At 41.6% G+C, this 24121-nt stretch overlaps 1 protein-coding gene across 1 annotated transcript; it reads left to right on the plus strand.

Moving 5' to 3' along the window:
- The first annotated feature begins 155 nt into the window (after nt 1–155).
- LOC122926926 (low-density lipoprotein receptor-like) lies at nt 156–17677 on the plus strand. Its single transcript, XM_044278449.1, has 14 exons — nt 156–264; nt 2100–2315; nt 3079–3314; nt 4135–4264; nt 6220–6246; nt 6426–6604; nt 7106–7292; nt 7642–7860; nt 7952–8135; nt 8551–8752; nt 9587–9751; nt 12795–12995; nt 16360–16599; nt 17618–17677. Exons 1-14 carry the CDS (start codon nt 156–158, stop codon nt 17675–17677), a joined length of 2355 nt encoding a protein of 784 aa, XP_044134384.1.
- The last annotated feature ends 6444 nt before the right edge of the window (nt 17678–24121 follow it).

Consider the following 24121-nt stretch of genomic DNA (forward strand, 5'->3'; position numbering starts at 1 on the left):
ATGGGGAAACCCCTTTTTAAGTTGAAGATGAAATGAACTTCTACAAAAGGCATAAAGTTTAACATGAAACACACTTTTCAATATTTTAGGCAATATCAGTGTATTTTGGTTTTGTACAGCTTGAGTGAAAAAGGAAAGGAGTACCTTGCCAAACTATGGGAACCCATGGAAATTTTAGCTCTCAGATAACTTTGACTGAGGTCTCAGACCTTAAAATTCCTGTTGGGCTTAAAGCTTGTTCACAATTCTTGTTGGAAAGGCCAGGTGATGCAACTTTTAAAGCTTTATAAATGCCTATACTTCCCTAACCTTGTCCCAGTCCCAAAAAACACCAGCCATAGGTTCTACTAAGCAGCTGCTTAACACTGAAAATAGTTGAGGCACACAAAGCAGAAAAGGGCTATAAGCTGATGGCAAAACATTTTCAGTTTTCTATTTCCCTAGTTTGAAATGTAATTAAGATATTGCAGTTAACAGGAACACTGGAGGTCAAGAGAAGGTCTGGAAGACCAAGCAAAAAAGACAGCTGCTCGTAAAATTCCTAGAAAGGCAAAAGGCCTTCAGTAAGATTTAGCAGACTCTGGAGTTGTGGTACATTGTTCTAATGTTCAGCAACACCTGCACAAATATGGCCTTCATGGAAGGAGTCATCATAAGAAAACCTATCCTGCATTACCACATTTTTACACCCCTCTACTATCTTCTATAGTTGATTCTATGTCAACATGTGTATTTATTGCCTGGGCCTGCAAAATGTGCATTTCCATGATATCCAGGTAGGAGCACCGTGGCACGTGCACAGCCACAGCTAAAGGGACATTTTAGGCTACCCTTACACCACTCCGGCATTCCTACACCTGGCTTTCACAATCTATATACCTCGTTGCTGAAATGCAACTGGCGTCACAGCAAAAACGCTCATAACTTCTTAATGGGACCTCTGGCTGCTGTCTGCACGTTTTCACCACAAAATTGTAAGAAGTTTGCCAAACATCTAAAGAATCCTGATTCATTTAGAAAATTAAGTCCTGAGGACCGACAAAACTCTTTGGCAAAGGTATATTTGGAGCAAAAAGGGGCACAGCATTTTGTGAAAATAACACCTCTCCAACCATTAAGCATTGGGGTGGATCAATCATGCTTCTTGTGGCCACTGCCACAGGGAAGATTTGATGAATAGAGGGAAGAATGAATTCAATGAAATTCCAGCAAATTTTTGAAAGCCATAAACGTGTTAACTGTAAAATAAAAAAATGCAGTTGAAAAGAGGATGGCTTCTATAAATGGATAATGATCCTAAACACTCCACAGTACCTCAAAAGGCCCTCAAGGGCCCCTGATTTAACAAAGTCTGTGAATAGACCTAAAATGAGCAGTGTGTGTGAGACAGCCCAGGAATCTCTCAGAACTGGAAGATTTTTGCAAGGAAGAATTGAAAGACTCTTGGTTGGCCCAAAAAAAGCATTTATAAGCTGTGATACCTGCCAACAGAGGTGCTACTAGGTACTAACCATGCAGGGTACCCAAACATTTGCTTCAGGCTTTTTGTCCCCCCCCCCCCCCCTTTTTTTAAAATGTAAGACAAATTGATTTTGCTTAAAATACAAAGGGAATGTGTCATCTTTAACTCTGCAGATCATTACTAAAATAATAATTGCAACTGTTCCTAGAGGGTGCTGCCTTTTTTGGTTTTCTACTTGGGTTCTTGAGCAAAGTTCCCTTAGGCTTGCACCTATTATCAGGTGCTACTATCTTGTGTAAAATCTTTCTAGAAATCTGTCTATCTCAATTCTGCACACTCTATCGCACTAATAGATTAAACCTTAGACTTAGGCCTCTTGCACACTAACTTAAAACTTCATTTTTATTTTTTTTCACACCGTATGCGGGACAATTCATTTTAATGGGTCCGCAAAAAACGAAAGTTACTCCGTGTGCATTTAGTTTCCTTTCCGCAAAAAAATAGAACATGTCTATTAGGGGCCAGCTGTTCCGTTCCACAAAATACATAGTCGTGTGCAAGAGGCCGTAACCTGTACACAGCTGAATAAATAGGCTTTTTAATACAATATATAATAACTTTTTTGCTTTTCTCCAAGGATTATTTCAATGTGTAACTGGTACAAAATGTATTAAGGATCGGTATCGCTGTGATGGTGTGCACCAGTGCCCTGATGGATCTGATGAGCAAAATTGCTGGAACCCTTCAGAAAGCTGTGCCATGCGTTGTGATAGGAACACTCGTTGTGTCCCTCAGAGCTCTGTATGTGATGGAAAACTAGACTGCTTTGATGAGACAGATGAGCAAGGCTGTGGTAAGTTGGTGTTTAAATGAAGGCAAAAGTGAAATAAAATTTTTTAAATTATAAAATAAAAAGGTATACAAATCCACTGCACACAGAACTGTAGCTTCTAGCCCCACTCCTCCAGTGACCATAACTCGGACATCCTGTATATCAAAACGACTTTTATGGAAAGGGGACATAAAAAAAAAAATATATAAAATGTAATGTGAAAAAACCATAGTTGACTAGGACTTTCAATCCAGTTGAGGCAACTGCATGCCAACATACACTGACCAAAAACTTTTTTCCGTGCGATTTATCAGTTTCTTTTTTTTTTTTTTTTTTTTATTTAGGTAATTTTTTTTATTATAGCCAGCAATATGTGAAAAAAGGGGAAAATAAAATCTGTTCTTATACTTGCACACATTTGCATGGCGGTTTCAAAAAGTAAATGGGGCATAGTAGAAGGGGTAGGCTTCCTTGGCCTGACGCTATCATAATTTATGGCATAAAGTTGATGTGAATTGTAGCTAGAATATGAAATGTTAGTCTTTAGTAAAGTTACCCCTATGAGGTCTGTATTACAAAAGCAAGCCTAGGAGTACAAAAATATATATCAATTGGAACAGAATGTTTGACCTTAAAAATTGGTGATTTTAAAAGGCAGTATTTGTTTTAAATCTGCAACACAATACCCATCATCCTCTGACTGCGTACAGCTATTGATGGGAGTTGTGGAAAGCCACAGGTTAGATATCATTGCCCTACAATTACACAAACTCTTTACTTACAGGTCCTAAAACGTGTAGCAGTGGCAAATTCCAATGTACAAATGGACAGTGCGTGCCATATAGCATGCACTGTGATGGAGACAATGATTGTGAAGATCACTCAGATGAAGTAAACTGCACAATCTCTAAACCTGTGCACTGCCAGAATGGGGATTTTAGGTGTCAAAGTGGTGAATGTATCTTGAAAGAATGGAAGTGTGATGATGCCAAAGACTGTAAGGATGGAAGTGATGAAAAGGTAAGGTTGCAGCATTCAAACTATTCAATTGGTGTTGTGGTGGGCTTTACCTGGCATAAAGTTTTATAAAAATTAGGGTCTCATAGCAAACTCTTGAATTGGCCCAGTGTCTTGCAAATCCACACAGTAAGGGCTCATGCACAGGACCGTTTTCATATTAATGGGACCTCAAAAGATGTGGAAAGCAGACCGCATGCTGTCTGCATCTGAATGCCGGTTCTGCGACTCTGCAAAAAAAAAAAGTGGTATAATTTCAAATCATGGCCAGCAAGTGGGTCCTAGGGACTGACTATGAGGAACACTGCACTAGAGGTTTAAGCCACCAAATACATAGATTTCTCGAGTGCGGTCAGTGGGTGTCCAACCAGAGTCGTCTCTCTATCATGAGTCCTCCTGTATGAATGAAGCAGCGGTCATGCATGTGTGCTGCCACTGCCATTAATCTCCATGGGACTTCTGGGGGATGTCAGTGCTGTATGCTGCTATATACACTGCCGCTTCAGTGGACGTAAGATGCTCATTCATTGGGGATCTCAGCTAGTGGACTTGTGCGGATCCGGAGGATAGAGGGATAACTCATTGCTGGAAAACACTTAAGGACCAAAATGGCTAATTTTGGTTGGTAATTGGTTATCTTGCATCTATTAGTTATTTTATTCCTAGGATATTGGATCAGTTGCTTTTATAGGTCTAGTCTGTGAGCAATTAGGTTCTGACAGTAAAGGTCATGCAGGACATTTTGATGGAATGATCAGTTTTCTTCTATCTTTTTTTAAAACAAAGCATAAAATATATTGTATTGCTCTCCTCCACCCTGTAGGACTGTAACCTGGAGAAGGTGTCTTGTGAAACGGCACAATGGGCTTGTGCTAGTGAAGATCAATGTATCCCATCTTTCTGGAAATGTGATGGAAAAAAGGACTGTAGAGATGGCAGTGATGAATATGGATGTAACTTTATTTTTATTTTCACTTTTAGTTTCTTTTTTTTGTTTTTCTATGCATTATCATATGTGTATTAACACAAAACCTGATGCAATACATTTTATAGTTTTGATCCTCTCCTGCGCACCTCCCCATATTCAACCAGCGGGATAACTAATTGCTCACAGGAAATTATGCAGCATCTTGGTGAAATATTATCCGCTAATGGAGACCAGCTCTTTAGGCCTCCCATATACTCTACCCAGGCTGATTTGTTCCAGAGCAATCAGGTGTCTGTGTTAGACAATAACCTGATGCACTATATCTCCACTCTTTGGAACATGCCTTTTTCATGACCTTTGCTGCCTCTATCTTTTTTTTCATTTTAGGTTAACTCAATAGGGTCCTAAACCTAAGGCCTTTTGGGACTGCTTTGTTTAGATTTAAGGTAGGTTCAGTGTTTGAGGAGGTTTTTGAGGCAGATTTTCCTTTGAGTTTTTTTTAGTTTAGTCTGGAAGTGGGTTCAGCAGGAAGGAGAAATGCAACTCTTTCCTTTTTTTGTATTTTCGTTTTAATTCACTTAACTTTGGCTGAAAAACCTGCAGGAAATTCTGCCTCAAATGCCTTCGCCAGAAAACACTGTGTGAACCTACGCTCGCATCAGTTTTAGACTAACACATTCACTGCTTGAAACGTGCTGCTTGTGAGTATGGATTCCTGTCACGGCCACGCCTATGACCGTGACTCCTGCACCGCAGTTTTGGTTTCGTTGTCAATCACAGGTGAGGGCCTTGGTTTTTGCCTCACCTGTGGTTGCCGCTGGCAACAGTTTTTATGTGGCAGCATTGCAGCCTGAGTTGTTTCGTGGCTGCTTGCTGTGTGTGGCGTGCGGTTGCATCTGGAAACTTGTGTGTTTGGTGTGCACTTCCCATGTCTGGTGTGCACGGGGTTTATTTGCCTGTATTCCCCTTTAAGTTGCTGTCTTCCCTTCCCTGGTGGTGGAAGGGTTAATTCCCTCCCCAGTGTGTGTGTGTGTGTCTCTCACTGGGTGTGTCCGACTGTGGGGTGTGGCTTCTTGGCCTATAAAGTCTCACTGTTTTTCAGGTCTGGAGGTTGCTTCAGCCATGCTTTGCTGGAGCAGCCTCCTGTGTTTTCCACCTGCCAGTGAGAGCCACCCCTGTGGTCATAACCATTATTGTCATTGTTTGTCTTCTTGTGTGTGATGTTGTATGTGATGTTCTGTTCGGACCTTCCTTGTGATTTTGTGCAGCTTACGGTTCTGGATTCCTGTTTGCGCGGGGATCCAGTCAGCAAGGCTGTGACAGGTTGGTGGAACTACTAGTTCGCCTGCCATACCCGTAAGGCTGTATGTGTTCCCCTTTTCCCAGCAGCTTGGCCATTGAGACTCCTGCTCCTCCGTGCCTAGGAGGAATAGGTTGTCTTACCCTGACTCCTAGCGAGGGACCGGACGGAGGGCAAGTCAGGGCTCCTAGGTTCCTGCGCATGGGTCCTGTTACCGTTAAGGTCGGCCCATGCAGATAGGAGTTAGGTTCAGGTTAGGGACGCTGTAGGAGGTGACCTGCTCCCTATCCTGTTGTCCTGGCCGAGCAGCCTTAACATCACCTGGCATCGCACGGCTGAGGATTTTCCCCCATCCTCAGCCGTGACAATTCCGTAGTGAACTGTGCTCCTTTGACTGGAAGGCACAATATTATAATTTTATAATGCTGTGGTGTCCCTGCCCGACACTACCTATAATGTGTACTCTCATATTGCTGTTGGTACAAATCATTACAGTTGAAGTTGAACAGATATAAATCATTTTAAATCATCATAATGCCGTGAAGTCTGGTAACAAGAGTAGAGTTCACTACAGAAATTCGTGCTTCCATAGGGAATGCGTTTCATGCAGTGAACATGATCTTCTGAAACTGGGCTTGTGTACCGGCTGCCACATAGCTAAAACCCCATCCATTTTGCAGGTAAAGCGGATGTCTTTCAAGCAACAGGTGAGTGGGGTTTTGGCTGTATGCCGCAGCCTAGACATGGAAATCCAAGTGTCATAGTTTATTTTAAAGTTTTTTTATCAATTTTAGAACTTGGGGGATTTAATCAAAAGATGTATTCACTCCTTGCTTCATAGAGATCCAGCTTTAACATTAAAGACTGCCTTTCTGAAATTCTTCAGGTAAACCCAAAAAGTGTAACGATCGCATGTACCAGTGTGCCAACTTTGAATGCATTCCTACTGATGTAGTTTGTAATGGAAAACATGACTGCTCAGATGGTTCAGATGAAGGCGGAAAATGTCAAGTGCCATGTGAAGAAGACTGCTCCCTTGCCTGCTATAGATCTCCACTTGGTCCAGTAAGTGCATATGCCCAGTGAGCAGCATTGGACATAATTTAAACTACTTTCAAGTTGTCCGTTTTATAATGAAGCCAACGTTTTTTTTTCCCCCCTGCCTGTGTGGACAGTTTATGCCTATGTAAAAAAAAGCTTTCGGTAAATTGGTTATGTATGTTCTTGACATTATTTGATGTCTGCTAATTGCACCTGTCTTTCAAACAAAGGGAAATGGAGACAATATTGTATCTGATATGCAACTTGGTATCGTACTCCTCATCTATGCTGTCCAAAAACATCCACTTTTACAGAAATTACCTTGCAGTGCAGTCAGAAGTCAACCAGGGCAGGAGAGACAAAGCCAAGCACTTGAGACCAGAATTTAGATTTATTTGAATATTTTATTGGTATATGTTAAACTAACCATGAATTACATTTAAAGTTTGTCCAGTTTTTGTGCAGTGCTAGATGTACTGTATTTTTTTAATTACAGAATTAACTTTTTTGTTTTTATGTTTTCAGAAGTGTATATGTGATAACGGCTTTAAGTTGAGTGTCAACAGTAGTATATGCATTGACATAAATGAGTGCAAAGAACTTGATCCATCACCATGCAGCCAGTCTTGCATCAACCTCAATGGCACATTCAACTGCACTTGTTATCCAGGTTATGTTCTGCAGTCAGACGGTCACCAATGTAGAGTTGCAGGTAAAAATCTTTCCTTAAGTGGGTTGTTTGAATAAGAGAATCCGATTCAGCACTTGTCAAGTTTACTGAAATAAACAAGGATCTCCCTGGGTTGTATAGGGATGTAAGCCTGTTCCACACTCCCAAATCTGGATGCAAGTTTGTGCTTGTTACAGTTGGCAGTGTTTCCCCCCACATGTTCTTGAATAGCCAGAAACCACTTGGTCTACATGGCTTAATATTCTATAATGCAGTGCTCTATTTAAATTTAGTATTTGGGCACAGTAGCTTGGGCTGTATGTCAAGAAAAGGGCCATCAGTCATTCATCCTGGGTAAATCAGAATTTAATCTTTTTCATTCATATTTTAGGTATAGAACCAGTTTTACTGGTAGCAGTTAAATTTGATCTTCTGTTATACAAGTTGCGTTCAATGGAAGAGGAGATCCTTATGTCCACAGATAAAAACTCAATGATCTTTTCTGTGGATTATGACATAATGGAACAGAAAGTTTATTGGATGGACCTTAATTCAGAGAGCATTAAGTGGATAACTATGGGCACAAAAACAAAAGGAACTCTAGTTAAAGGTAAGGGCTTGTTTTACATGTTTTGTACTACCAGGCTTGCATAATACTTTCAGGGGCTGCTGTTAAGATGTTACATTGTTCTGTTATTCAGGAATTAAGTCTGATTGCATAGCTGTTGACTGGGTTGGGCGCAACCTATACTGGACAGATGGAATAGCTGGTCAGATCATTGCAACAGCTCTAAATGCTTCTTGGAAAGGCTTTCCTGAATACACAGTCATACTGGATGAAGATCTGGATCAACCACGTTCTTTGGTTTTACAGCCACTTAGTGGGTGAGCTATAAGTACTTAGCAGCTTGGGGGGAAATTGGTGAACCTGCTATAAACTAAATTAAAACCTCAAATCTTTCTTTCAAGGAAATGCCTTTTCTATTTACAAAACATCTTGGAGTAGTTGTCTTGGCCAATTTTCTATTGCTCCAGGTTAATTAAGTATAGCTTGGCTACAACTCTGGTTTCTCCACAAATGTTTAGCTATGTTGAGCTATAGATTTAATGTGGTAAACTGTATAATCAGATTACACAGTGTTTATGGTCAGTTATAAAGTGTTTAGCGAATTGTCAGTAAATCTTCTGTATTTCTAGTCCTAACTGCAAGAACATTCTTAATGCTCACTAAAATAGATTACAATAGTTAACCTGGTAGGGGATTGCCTAACATATGTTTTACTACTTTTTGGAATTGCAGACTTATGTACTGGTGTGAAATTGGCGTGCAGCCCCAAATAGAGCGTGCTGGAATGGATGGCAGTCATAGACTGGTTCTAATTGCAGAACAACTTGGTTGGCCAACCGGATTAGCACTTGATCTGCTGAGTTTGAGAATTTATTGGTCTGATGACAAATTTCACTCCATTGGTTCAGCCAGTTTGGATGGGACTGATATTAAGGTAGTTACTGTAAAAAAAAAAAAACCTTTTGCAATTCTATTAAATAATTCTATATTTCATGTCAAAATTAAATTTTTAAGAGTAAATAAATCTAGCAAGTTTCACGCTAGCCACTAAACCTAAAAACACTGCTGGCACTTGTTCTGAAATCACATTACAAGTGCCATCTCAATATCTGAGAAATTCAATGAGATGACATCTGTATAGATAAGTATCCACTATGTACAGTAAGTGATGGTCAGAGCTCATTACTTACTCCCCCTCCCTGTTCAGTAACAGGTAATAGAGCATGCCCAGAAAACTCTCTCCCATGGAAGTAAATGAACATTTCCTATTGTGAACTAAGATCAATGTAAATGCTGCTGTACAGTATATCTCAACACTGTTAACAGTAGGGCTGGCAAGATGGCTGCTGCTCCACCCTATAATCATGTACAGAAAATTATCAAAAAACTCATTAAATAAAAACAAATGAGAAAATGGAATATGTATCACTAAGCTGAAACATATTAAAGGAAATGCATTGATATTTTTGTCATCTAAACCACTGTTCTTTTAACCCACCCCCCCCTTCCCCCATAGAACATGCTTGCCTCAAGTGAGTGTACATATTTCAGTACAGGAGAGGTCTGCCAGCAAAAAGTGCATCTCTTCAAGGAGCAAAGTATCAGATGGGCCAAAAGTCCATAATGTCTAATGCCTCTATACTGTTAATAAGATGTCTAGGGACTGCCGACTGTGTCAACTCACCTTAGACTGAAAATTCTAATCTGTATGGCCAGTCTACTTTAGAATTAATAGGAAAGCCTTAGGATTTTCTTAATTTTTATGCAGGTGATTGAAATGAAAAACATTCAAAGCCCCTTCGCCTTGACAGTGTTTGAGGATGAGATTTACTGGTCTGAAATAAAGGCAAGGACTGTGCAAAAAATAAGTAAGAAGACTGGTAAGAACTTCTCTGTTCTAATAAAGCGGCATGGACAACCATATGGACTGAAGGTACTTTGCAAAGTGTAACATCCTTCTATGACTGTGTAGTTAAAGGCATTTTCTGGGTGTTTAATATTGATGACCCATCCTTAGGATATGGCATCAATATCAGCTGTTTGAAGAAGTTAAAGTGCTCCTGTGAGCACCATGGTATCTTCGCAAGCTTAGAGTACAGTGCTGTCTATTGCACACTGGTTGTGCTTGGAATTGCAGCTCGGGACAAGTCACTTAAATGGGACTTTTGTGTGCCTAGGCCATGCGACTTATGAACATAACCCAGACCTAGGAAGAGGCCATGGCGCTCTTCATACACCTGATCAACAGGGTTGCTGGGAGTCAGAACCCCACCGACCAGATATTGATAACCTATCCTGAGGGTACTGTAGGTCATCAAAATTAAACACTCAGAAAACTCTTTTAAAGGAGTTCCATGGACACTTTCAAGTTAAAACAGTTGTATCAATAACACTTATTATGTAGATAAAGTTAATACAAGCCACTTACTAATGTACTGTGATTTGCTGGCTATATTCTTTTTTCCATCACATTACACACTGTTTCCATGGTTACAACCACTCTACAATCCAGCAGCGGTGGCCGTAGAAATAAACACCAGCCTATGTGCGGTCCCGGCCACCAGAGAGGCTGGTGTTTCTCCTATAGTGTGCAACCATGGCCACTGCTGCTGGATTGCATGGTGGTCATAATCATGGAAACGAGCAGTATATAATGTGATGGAAAAATTAGTCTAGGCAGCAAAGGAAGCAATATGGACAATCGCAATAAATTAGGAAGTGCCATGTGTTAACTCTCTATACATGATAAATGCCACTTGCTGAACTGGCACAACCCCTTTAGCGCTTTATGTATCAATCTTGAGAAATTGACTTGTATATTACATATTTGTATACCCATAAATCTGAAATGGGATGCAAGTCTGTCTTATGGCAAACTGCGTAAAGTTGGTCACAAAGTAGATTTAGAACTTGTCTGGTAGAGCTGTCTGCATGGTTTGACTGGTGTTTCTTGGGCTCACCTAACTATACATAATGTGTACTTTTCACTTTTCCCAGTATGTAAAAAAAAAAAGAGTGAGAATTGACAGATACTTACTGTTTTCCAGTTATGAAAGCAGGAATTCTGCGCTTTCTGCATTAGCTCTCTGAATACATTTTAAGAACATTTAAATAGTTCTTTAATCAAAACCTACCTGGTTCCCTCGACTTGGATACCAGCAGTACAGTATGTGGAGGAGCAGCAGTATAGTGAATGCAATAGAAGAATATTGTAAAACGAGAATAAAATTGTAGTAATAAAAATACTAAGGAGAAACTGCAATCAGATGTGTTTGGAAAATCTCCAATACGTGATTTTATACCTGCCTGGGATAAATACGTCTATCCTAAGATAAATGAGAAATTATAAGGACAGAGTAGATGGACCATGCAGCCTTTTTCTGTTGCCTAGGGTCTGTTTTTCTATGAAAGAAGCCTAAGAATCAGACTACGACACCGACGATAAGGCTATGCACAAATTTTTAATTTCATAATTATCATTGTACATGGGATATATCGTCAAGAAGGTTTAATTCATTAGAAAATGGGTCTAGTAGCAAGTGATTCGCCCCAGTTGGGGTTGTTTTTCTGCTGGAGGTTAGGGTCTATTGTAGTTTGAGCATGGACCCACCAGAGGATCTTCTGGTGCTCTAGTGGGCCAGCCCAAAACTCATCTGGGTGGTTTGGGAGTCCTAGCTGCAGAGAGAATCACTCTACCTGTATTTTGTGTAGCATTTGACAAAGGGTAGAGACTGGATAAGTGAATCAATATCTCATCAGCAGGGCTTCACCTTTTTTTCAGTGAAGAAGCATCCATAGAATGTGTCGGCAGATAAGAACCATTTGGCCCATCTAGTCTGCCCAATATACTAAATACAATGGATAGCCCCTGGCCCTATCTTATATGAAGGATGGCCTTATGCCTATCCCATGCATGCTTAAACTCCTCCACTGTATTTGCAGCTACCACTTCTGCAGGAAGGCTATTCCATGCACCCACTACTCTCTCAGTAAAGTAGTACTTCCTCATATTACTTTTAAACCTTTGCCCCTCTAATTTAAAACATGTCCTCTTGTAGCAATTTTGCTTTTTTTAAATATTATCTCTTCTACCTTGTTGATTCCCTTTATGTATTTAAAAGTTTCTATCATATCCCCTCTGTCTCGTCTTTCTTCCAAGCTACACATGTTAAGGTCCTTTAATCTTTCCTGGTAAGTTTTATCCTGCAATCCATGTACCAGTTTAGTAGCTCTTCTCTGAACTCTCTCCAAAGTATTAATTATCCTTCTGGAGATAAGGTCTCCAGTACTGAGCACAATACTCCAAATGAGGTCTCACTAGTGCTCTGTAGAGCGGCATGAGCACCTCCCTCTTTCACCTGCCACAGAATTGAATGGTCCTGACATATAGCCTTCGCTGACCATTTCTTGGCCAGCACCACTGCTCTGAAGCAGAGCCTGTGCCCTTGCTCTAATGGGAGCAGCACAGGCAGGGTATTGTCAGGGCTGGGCTAAATCTCTGGACTGTCAATCTTGCGGTAGGTCAGAGCTTCTTCACCTGCCCCTTCAGCTGAAGACCTTCTTGTGAGACTATTTATTCGCTCGTCTGTAGTAGTCAATCCTCAGAACTAGCTTTGCAACTGTAGATGGATTAGAATGTAGTGTGGGATTCACCCCACTTCAATCTTATTATAGTAGCATTTCATTTTCTACACTAGTAGAACTAAAACAAAACTGTCTATTCTGACACAAAATCTGAAAACCTGTTCAACAGAAGCTTTCATGTTGGTCCTAAATATTCATTGCTAACTCTTGCTGATTTATGCAGAAGGCATTAGATGACCAGTGTTCAAACAGAAAAAATAACATGGATAGTTATGTGCAATTTGCTGTAAAGCATTATCAGCATAATTGTTTTTATATTTTACTGTGATCATTTCAAAGCCAAATACCGTAATGCATACATGTCTACTAGTGTTTTTTTTTTTCTTTCTTAGGTAATGCATAAAGTTTTGCAACCAACAACTGACAATCCTTGTCGAAAACTGAAGTGTTCTCATATGTGCCTGATTGGTCCTGGATTAAATGCAAGCTGCTGGTGTCCCACTGGACTCGTGCTTTTAAGTGACTTGCATAGTTGCGTTCTACTTAAGGATTTGCCATTTCTTTTAATTGCATTGTCATCATCTGTCATTCAGGTATACTAACTAAGTTAAGCAAACATATGTCCTCTTTTATTGGTATGATAATCTACAGCCTAAGACAGGGATCCAAATCCGTATAGTATTGAAAGTGTCACTAATCGCATAAAGATGCTCAGGGGTGGATTGGAAAACCAGTGGCCCTGGGGGAAAAAAAAAAAAATCTAAGTGGTCCCATTTTGTAGTCCAGTCCGAATTGACAGGAGATCAACACAAATAAGAGGGGGCCAGCAATACTGTATTGAGACGCAGAGCTAAATACTTCAGCAGCACAAAATACCTTCGTGAAAATGTCCCTGCTATAGTAGCCAGCGCTAGCTGCCATGTTCGGTCCTCCTACTCCAGTTGCTTTAGACTGGCAATACAGTTGGAGTCAGGAGGGGAACTTCAGATCATTAAGTACCATTGCCACTGGCCATGAAGAGGGCTCGGGTGGCTCCCTGGACACAACCTAAATATGCTGTTGGGTTGTGACTGCAAATAAAGTATAAATGAAACCTAACCTTGATGCAGCTGCACACGATTTTGGCTGTTTTGCATAGCATTGTAATAGGGATCCCATTGTAGTGCATGAGGCATCTGCTAGATCATATTTCTCAGATTTCCAGTGAAAGTTTTTGTCTGATTCCAAACAAAGCGGACCACAACATGCCATTTTATACACAGCTTTTTCTCCCCTGGAAGCATTACTCCTAAGGCCTCTTTCACACTTGCGTTGTCCGGATCCGGCGTGTACTCCACTTGCCGGAGGTACACGCCGGATCCGGAAAAACGCAAGTGTACTGAAAGCATTTGAAGACGGATCAGTCTTCAAAATGCTTTCAGTGTTACTATGGCACCCAGGACGCTATTAAAGTCCTGGTTGCCATAGTAGTAGTGGGGAGCGGGGGAGCAGTATACTTACAGTCCGCGCGGCTCCCGGGGCGCTCCAGAGTGACGTCAGAGCGCCCCATGCGCATGGATGACGTGCCATGCGATCACGTCATCCATGCGCCTGGGGCGCCCTGACGTCACTCTAAAGCGCCCCGGGAGCCGCACGGACGGTAAGTATGCTGCTCCCCCGCTCCCCGCTACACTTTACCATGGCCGCCAGGACTTTAGTGTCCCGGCAGCCATGGTAACCATTGAGAAAAAGCTAAACGTCGTATCCGGCAATGCGCCGAAACGACATTTAGCTTAAGGCCGGATCCGGATCAATGCCTTTCAATGGGCATTAATTCCGGATGCGGCCTTTGTGGCAAGTGTTCAGGATTTTTCTCAGGCCCAAAAACGTTCCGGTCCGGAACTGAAGACATCCTGATGCATCCTGAACGGATTTCACTCCATTCAGAATGCATTAGGATAATCCTGATCAGGATTCTTCCGGCATAGAGCCCCGACGATGGAACTCTATGCCGGAAGACAAGAACGCAAGTGTGAAAGAGCCCTTAGAGGCAATAGCAATCCATACAAGCTGCTGTGTGCCTTCTTGGTCAACCAGAGAATTTCTTTATTTTTTTATATTTTTTTTAAATTTTTTTATCCTAACTAGAATGTCCCAACGTTGGGCACACATGACCACTGTTGGCAAAAGCAGTGCTTATTTCAGGCAAATCATGATGGCTATATACATTAAGGTGCAGTAAACAGGGGCATGTGGGGGAGAATAGAAGTGGTGGTAAGACCACCACTGTAAATACTAGCGCCCTCAGTGACACTAACTCTGACACTGCTTGAGTCCATGCAGTAAGTAGGACCAGCCCACTCCTACCAGGAGGGAAGGAAGAGGATGATTAACCCGGTTACTGCCAACCATATCTTCTCTATCGGAATATAAGGCAAAACGTATCATACACATATAACATAATACACAATAGAACAAGCAGTTAGGTCTGGGTTACTGCACACGCACTTGATGAAAATCTTGTATTAATAAAAAAATATTGGAGCCAATTTTTAGATCTAAACAGGGTAGTTACTGGCATGCATAATGAAAGCTTTAGTGGCCCTTTCTACCACAGGTGCCTATACACCATGAATAGCTGTTGCAAATGCTCATTTGGCTGACAGCTCTTCTAACTTCCCCATGCACGTTGATGCACCAGTTTTCTTGCATGTTATTTCTTGTAATGTCAAATCTGTTAGGCTGTGTACACCCCATGCTTCCCATCCACTCCCAACCCACGTGAAAGGTGGCTTGCACAAATGCAGCACGCCAGACCTGCAGGGTATAGCGAAAGTGAGGTCACGGTTATGGGCAATCGAGGGTTACTCACTTTTTAGAGGGGAACCCTGGGCAAGCATGCGGCAGTGAAGGAGAGGTAGACACAAGTTCCTCTGGGGCACACTCGGTAAATAGGGACCAGGCCTGATGGTGGATGAGGTGCCCTGGATGTTGCAGGTATTTTGAGTGCCTGAGGCAAAGTCCCTTTAAGGATCGTGACGCCAGTGCCTGTAACGGTGGCACACCGATTTATAGGAGTAGTAATAGAGTACACAGATGGTAAGTCAAACATTGCTTTACTTTGGAAGAACAGTCCAACTTTGTACAGGCAATTGCAGTGGATGATAATGCAGTCCTTTACAGCACAAACGCACAGCAGGTTCACTTTACAATACGGCAGGTTTAAATCTTGCAAGATACTTAGAGGGTATATAGTTAATGCTTTGCAGTGCAATGCTGCTCTATCCCCACAGCTATTCTAGCTGGCTGGATCGCAAGGCCTGGATGCCTAATTGCTGGCTTGAATCCTTGGTGAATAAATCTTCCTCCAGTATTGACACTTGCTCTATATATCACAGTACCTCTGCCTCTCAGCTGACTTCTCTGCTGGGTTGGAAGGTGGCTGCAGGTTTCTCCCAGGAGGTCCACTCCTACTACTGGGGTGTCTCGTGACTAGGCTGACTAGGTGACTCCTCTAGTCCCCTGGCATACACTGACCCTCCCCTGTCTGGGGGTGTGTGTGTGTGTGTGTGTATATATATTTATAATTTTCTCCTATATCCCTCTAACGTCTGAGAGGCTAAACTACACAGGCCTGACACCAGATACTACAGGGAAATGCACATTAAACATCACATTAATGCAATAAACACATTAACCCTTGTGTAGTGCCTACCTTTACCTAGTGGGACACTACACAAAGATTTGACTTCTACACCTGAAAATTTGTGTACAAACCTTGATAAATGTGCCATCATGGGTTTACAGTTTGAGTTATAGCTAATGATCACCTGTTGATAAAAATAGGCATAGAGTACCAACCAAACTAATATATTTTACACAAATGATCACAATCTAGTAGCTACCCTATATGTTACTATATTCAGGTAACCCCTAATCTTGTGAAACATGCCTAACCTAATAGTCTTTTGTCCTTAGGTTGATTTGCAAAAACTTAATTTGGTGGACCAGAAAGTTCCTACAAAGAATGAGATTGCAAGCCTGACTAATGTTAACCAGATCTCTTCTATTGACTTCATCATGCAAGATCGAACCCTTGTTTTTGCTGTTAAACATGGTGGATATATAGCCTCTACAAAAGTTAAAGATTCTGTTTCAAAAGATTGGAAAAAAGTTGTTCATGTTGATGACAGTGTTACTTCTGTTGCTGTGGACTGGGTAACTGGAAATATCTTCTGGATTAGCACATCCAAACCATCCATTCAAGTGGCCACTTCAAATGGCATGTATAAAGCTGTAGTCTTAGCGGAGGACTTGTATACACCAACCTGCCTTGCACTCTATCCACACTCTGGCCTAATGTGCTATTTTGATGCAGACCTAGAAGGTAGAAAAAACAGCCCTAAGTTAGCGTGTGCAAATATGGATGGAACAAATAGGAGAGTACTGTGGAGGAAGAGTAAAGCTGTGGTAGGTCTGACATTTGCAGACTCTGGAACCAGACTTTATTGGGCTGACAGAGGTAAATATATATTCTTTGTATTGGGTTATATAAAGACTATTAAATATGAACTTTGTTCCAACAAAAGGTTCCTTAAAGTAAATTAACTTTGAGTTTGACTTGCAGGATATGGTACTATTGAATCAATTAAGGTTGATGGAACAAGTTATAAGGTGGTCCGGAGTAGACTGCATGGCGTAAACATGTTCACTGTTGAGGATAGTTTATTGTTCTGGACTACTTTTGATAATGGTATGTTTAATTACAGTATTTTCCATTTTAAACTACAATAAATGGGCTTAATTTTCACTTTGCACCGTGTTATCACTTCTATAAAGACATGTTGGCCTTTTTGCTTACACTTGGGACAAACATTACAGCACTCAAATTTGTTTGATCAGAGCTTTACTTGAATAGGATCTGAGTGGCAGGGTCTAGTTACATTGACTGACTGTGGTAGCAGTGCTATATCGGTTAGCTTCGACTCCTGCTGTGACTTGCTGATCAGTGAGGGTCCAACACCCAGCCCTACACTGATGTGATTAACTATCCTAAGGATAGATAATCAATATCTAGAAAATCTTCAAGCCTGATTGCAAACTTTTAAAAAATGGGCCAATTTTATGTAGTTCCAGATGTGAACTAAGTGACAAGCCTTATACTGTGGTCAATTCTATAACTCGCAGTCTGTCCAGTTCAATACTAATCCTTCATTAATCATTTTCTGTCTTTTAGATACAGGAAGAGTTTGGTTTAGTAAAATTGGCACAAGTGAAAATAAATATTTTGAAATGAACCAAAAAGTGTTATATCTAAAAGTATATAGCCGACCAGCTCAGCAAGGTAAGGTGTTACTGAATTCACAATAACATATTTATTATCACACTGTCCTGGTCATTGTTTGTGGTACATGGGTCCTAGCCTGATGCAGGAGAATTTCTTGCCAATGTTATTCGCTGGAATCTGTATTTCAATTATACTCTGGGGAAAATTGTCCAGCTTGTAGACCCTAGCAACTCTTCAGGCTACAAATTACAGGGCATAGGGCTTGTTCATAAACTAAGAACCAAGTCCCACAGGTCAAGAATGCCTTGTTCCAGCCCTACAGCATATTTCATTAGTGCCCATTTGGTTGCCATGTAGATTAGCCTTCTAAATGGAGACTGAGCTCCTGAAACCAGGGGTTCAAGTAGTATAGAGGGCTTCATAGGCTGCTCCATCTTCTGCAGATCATCCTTAAGTGCAAATGACTTACCCTTAGGGACATCCTTAATCTTCCATGACTTCATGATGAAGTGGTCTGTATCTGGTAGACCCAGTACCCCTATTCTAATACCCTAGAACATCTATGTCCTAGATTTTAACATGATGGCTGCTTATTACGGGGGCAAAACTACGAGCTGCAGCCTTGGCAGGCAAGATTTTTCACTGTTGAGGATTTGCCATTAGTGCAGTCATGATGAACACATGAGCCACACTTTTTGCCCAGTTTATGAATTTTTGATAGATTTCTTTGCTTTTGTGGCCTTAACTTAAAGGGGTTGTCTTACTTCAGCAAGTGGCATTTATGTAAAGAAAGTTAATACAAGGCACTTACTAATATATTATTATTGGTGTTGGACAAGCATGCTCAGCCGAACACCATTTTAAATCTAGCATCGCAATGCTCGGCATATCACGGTGTTCGGCCGAACACAGCGTGTGCTCGAGCGTTATGCTAGTCTTCCTCCGCACCTTTATTGGCTGTGTAGCAGCCAACAAAACGTGCAAGGAAGTACTGGCACTCACTGCAATGCCGTAGCCATGTTGGTTACTTATTAGTGAGTGGCTGGCTGGAACGCGTCATTGGGTGTGCACCCGATGACATGTGGTTCGGCTCACTCTTAGTCAGGGAGAGCTGCAGTAGTAGGGACAGATGGTGTAGGAATGTGGTTTAGTGTTGACAGGTTAGTCCTTAAAAGGACTTTTGGGTCTCTATTTGTTTTCTGTCTGCAATATATATTGGCGCAACCTGCGCTAAATTGTGTGCAATTGTTTGACTGCTGCTGACAGTGACACAACCTCTGCTACATCTGTTGTGATACATTTGCGCATTCTAAATATCTGACATTTAGCGCAATTGTTTGGCCACTGCTGACAGCGACATTATCTGAGTTAAATCTCCTGTATAACGTTTGTGCATCCTTAAATGTGACAGTGTGATTTTATTTGCGCATACACTTACAAAAGCTGCACTACTGTACGTGTGACATACTTGCAAGCATATATACCATTTAGTATGCTCAAGGTGAGCAATAAGGAACGGGGAAGTGGTCGTGCTTTTGATGGTACACGCAGAAGCAGTGTCCCTGGGCACAGTGAAACTGCCTGCTGCCAGAACACAAGAAACACACTCCTCTATGATGCCTAGCTTCATGTCAAAGTTAGCAGGGCGGCGCGGGACACCACTCTCGAAGCAGCAGATAATGCTTCCAGTCGGTTAAGCACCACCCTGTCTTCCACAAAGTCCAACGTAACAGGCGGTGTTTCTCTATGAAAAACACAAAAGGCGCACCATAGGGTAGTACAGTCCAGTTAAGTGAATACACAAAAGGTACTCCGAAATGGAGGCTCACCTTTTGTGTTGTGCAATCAAAAGGCACAACACTACTGAAGTCTTGAAGGGGATAATAAAATGTCCCCAAGGTAGATGGTCATGCAGCCACGGGTGTACGCACTTCCGCGTAGGGATGCCTGGAATCCCCAAGAAGGCGAATGGATCTAAGTGAAGAAAAGAAGTTCCCACGGCACAAAAAACAATCTTTGGTGAAATAAACTTGATTTAATAATTTAGCAAGGTGGTACAACGCGTTTCGGGGCTGAAAACACCCCTTCATCAGGTACAGACTGCTCATACAGTGAACATAAATACAAAGCACACTTAAATATATTTAAAAAACGCCAAATGGCACAGAAGGGGGAGTGGAGGGGGAGGTCCTGACCCCTCCACATTTCAAATGTAAAATAAACTATCTGGCTTGCAAATTGATCACATAATAGGTTAGGGCTAATAGGTAAAGGCATACATTGGTGGTCAATGTGGATTGAATATAATATAAAAAGATAACACTAGTATAATATCCATAGGAGCGGTGTCCGGCTGTGTAAATGAGCTGGAACACATCTCCATGCTGTGTGGGCTCATGTAGCAGCCAGACGCTCCCTCTCCTGCCCATTGTAAACTGTAAGGGCGGGCAGGAGGGGGAGCGCAGTGGAGCGAGCGGAGGCTGTAGATCGCTCAGTTCAAGTTCATGAGGGTGAAGGGATAGCGGTGGGAGGGTTATGGGAGTATCCCTGTGGCATGCTGAATGGGGCTGCCAGGACAAGCTATATCAGAAAGCAAGCCATACAATAGATGGCAATAGGTAAGTTTTGTATGTATTAAAAGCACAATATTATGAAAAGAAGAAAAGGCTAATGATAGTAAATGGGCAAACCGCCAAAGTTGCATCAAATGATGGAAAAAAATTGAAAATAAAATTAAGGAATGAATGTTAATCGACCTCAATGATTAGAATACAACTGGAGTCAACTGTGTATTAAAATTAATAAATTACCTGGAGTGGCAGCAGAACAAACAGGACTATAAAAATAGCATTCATATAAAATCAATATTAGTTAATTAGTATTGGCTGAAAATACATAATTAATAATGGTCAATAACCTCCAAACTGAGGGTTCAGTTTAGGAGCAGAAGGAAATTGTTAAAAGGCAACAAAATCGATCACTCGGATTGCCAGTGTGATAATAATCACAGGACAAATAGACCGGTTGGCAGGGGTGGCCTACATCTAGAGTTGTGACCGTATCAGTTTGATGGTAACCGCAAGCGGCATATGGGAAATCGATTCATATGTAAAATGAGTGGAATATTGCAGTACAGGGTTGTAGTAGGGGCATTTGGGTTGGAATGTGATAGTATGATATTGGAGGGGGTGGAAGAAGAGAAAAAAAAAAGGAAGGGGAGGGGGGTGAGATTTATAGATTGATTTCAAAGGCTTCATTTAGACCACGTGGATTCAAACTGTTGAGCTTGTAGATCCAGAACATTTCTCATCTCCGTAAGGTTTTGATTTATGTTGTAGCCGTTGGTTTTAATCTGTTCTATAGGAGTGATAGTGATTCAGTGGCATGCCTTGAGACGCTGTGTTGGAGAAATCTTTTTTTTGACATTTGATCTATGTTTGTTCAGTCTACTGCAGAGAGTTTGGATAGTCCGCCCAACGTACTGTAGGGCACTCGAGGACATAGATTATATTGGACGAGCCACAGTTCAAGTGTCCTTTGACCAGAAAGGTGTTTCCACTAGTCGTGAAGCGTTGTTGTTGTACGTATACTGTGACAGCATAAACACTTGGGCTGATTACACTTGGAACTTCCGACTGGACCGGTACCACCAGGGCACAACTCGGGAGCTGATTTTGATTTAATTTGGCTAGGTGCCAGTAGGTTCTTTAAAGACTGAGCCCTCCTGAATGTCATGCGGGGTCCCTCTGGTAAAATTTTGTTCAGAATAGGGTCTCGTTTGAGGATGAACCGTGTTTAGAGCGGATCTTTTTGATCATAGCGTGATTGCTACTGAAAGTAGTTAGAAAGTTGGTACTAAAGCCTCCTGCGGGTGGATTCTTCTTAATAATCACACTGCTTTTGTCCGGTAGGCAGTCCTCTTGTGTTAGTACACGGGCTCTCTATTAAAAGCCACTTCATATTATCCCGGAGGAGAAACTTTTCTGTGTGAATCTAGTTCGAATTATCTCGCTCTGAGTGAAGTCACTATCCTCTGAACAGTTGCGTCTGACACGTTTTGAATTGACTAAATGGAATATTTATCTTCCACTTTTTGTAGTGGTTGCTGGCAAAATCAAGGTAACTATTGCAGTCCACTTTTTTGAAAAATGTACTTTTATTTTTCCACCGGTCCAGATGAGTTCTAAATCCAAGAATTCAGCAGTAGTCGGACTGTGGGCCCCTGATAGTATGATGCCAAAACTGTTACTATTGACATGTCAGATGAACCGCTCTACTGATGTCCTGTCCCCTTTCCCATATAAAGATCAAGTCGTCAATATAACGACGATAAAATGTTATGGGTCCAATGTAACGGATCACCTGGCACCCCGACTGAGTACCTCCGTTGCTGGATGCTCCTAGCGTTTCCTGAGGTCTCCAAGCACTCTGGCAGACACCACCATCACCGAACCGAAGAAGCAGATGAATCCTCTTCAAACATATGAATGCTGTAGACAGTGGAATAGGACACCATACGAATAGGTTTATGCTCCTAGCAGTCAAACTGGAACAGCATACCATAAATCCTCCCCCAATGATGAGACGACACTTCACCTTGAGGGAAAAACAGGAACTGACGTGCTGGCACACCCAGCCTGGTTTTTATTACAGTTTTGCAAATACAGGACAGATGCAACACATCCCCACAATGCATCATGGTTTCCTCCTCTCTGTCCCAGAGACAACCAAGGGAAATCCAATTGTCTCCACATGTGTATTGGCGATCTCCCCTTTGTCCTGAGAGATAACAGGACAGACATCACCATTTAAACACACAATGGGACAATAGAAACCCACCCACACAAAATCCTCCCCTCTGCCGATGATGATTATTGAACACAAGGGCGAATATAATTATCAAAGGCAGAGAAATAGTTTTATAAAACATATCACAGGTACCCCAAAACATGCAATAACCCCATAACCAATATATCCTCGGAACCGGGGATCTGGGTGAACCACATATCCAAAATTTACCCACATTCGTTCAATAGTTTGGAAGATACAGTTACACTGAAAATATACAAGTTATACAGAAAATAGTCACTAATACAGACGTGGACAAAATTGTTGGTACCCTTTGGTCAATGAAAGAAAAAGTCACAATGGTCACAGAAATAACTTTAATCTGACAAAAGTAATAATAAATTAAAATTCTATAAATGTTAACCAATGAAAGTCAGACATTGTTTTTCAACCATGCTTCAACAGAATTATGTAAAAAAATAAACTCATGAAACAGGCATGGACAAAAATGATGGTACCCCTAACTTAATATTTTGTTGCGCAACCTTTTGAGGCAATCACTGCAATCAAACGCTTCCTGTAACTGTCAATGAGACATCTGCACCTCTCAGCAGGTATTTTGGCCCACTCCTCATGAGCAAACTGCTCCAGTTGTGTCCGGTTTGAAGGGTGCCTTTTCCAGACTGCATGTTTCAGCTCCTTCCAAAGATGCTCAATAGGATTGAGGTCAGGGCTCATAGAAGGCCACTTTAGAATAGTCCAATTTTTTCCTCTTAGCCATTCTTGGGTGTTTTTAGCGGTGTGTTTTGGGTCATTGTCCTGTTGCAAGACCCATGACCTGCGACTGAGACCAAGCTTTCTGACACTGGCTAGTACATTTCTCTCTAGAATTCCTTGATAGTCTTGAGATTTCATTGTACCCTGCACAGATTCAAGACACCCTGTGCCAGACGCAGCAAAGCAGCCCCAGAACATAACAGAGCCTCCTCCATGTTTCACAGTAGGGACAGTGTTCTTTTCTTGATATGCTTCATTTTTTCGTCTGTGAACATACAGCTGATGTGCCTTGGCAAAAACTTCGATTTTTGTCTCATCTGTCCACAGGACATTCTCCCAGAAGCTTTGTGGCTTGTCAACATGTAGTTTGGCATATTCCAGTCTTGCTTTTTTATGATTCGTTTTCAACAATGGTGTCCTCCTTGGTCGTCTCCCATGTAGTCCACTTTGGCTCAAACAACGACGGATGGTGCGATCTGACACTGATGTTCCTTGAGCATGAAGTTCACCTTGAATCTCTTTAGAAGTCTTTCTAGGCTCTTTTGTTACCATTCGGATTATCCGTCTCTTAGATTTGTCATCAATTTTCCTCCTGCGGCCACGTCCAGGGAGGTTGGCTACAGTCCCATGGATCTTAAACTTATGAATAATATGTGCAACTGTACTCACAGGAACATCTAGTTGCTTGGAGATGGTCTTATAGCCTTTACCTTTAACATGCTTGTCTATAATTTTCTTTCTGATCTCTTGAGACAGCTCTTTCCTTTGCTTCCTCTGGTCCATGTCGAGTGTGGTACACACCATATCACCAAACAACACAGTGATTACCTGGAGCCATATATATAGGCCCAATGGCTGATTACAAGGTTGTAGACACCTGTGATGCTA

The sequence above is a fragment of the Bufo gargarizans genome, chromosome 1, assembly GCF_014858855.1.
Source record: "Bufo gargarizans isolate SCDJY-AF-19 chromosome 1, ASM1485885v1, whole genome shotgun sequence".
NCBI lineage: Eukaryota > Metazoa > Chordata > Amphibia > Anura > Bufonidae > Bufo > Bufo gargarizans.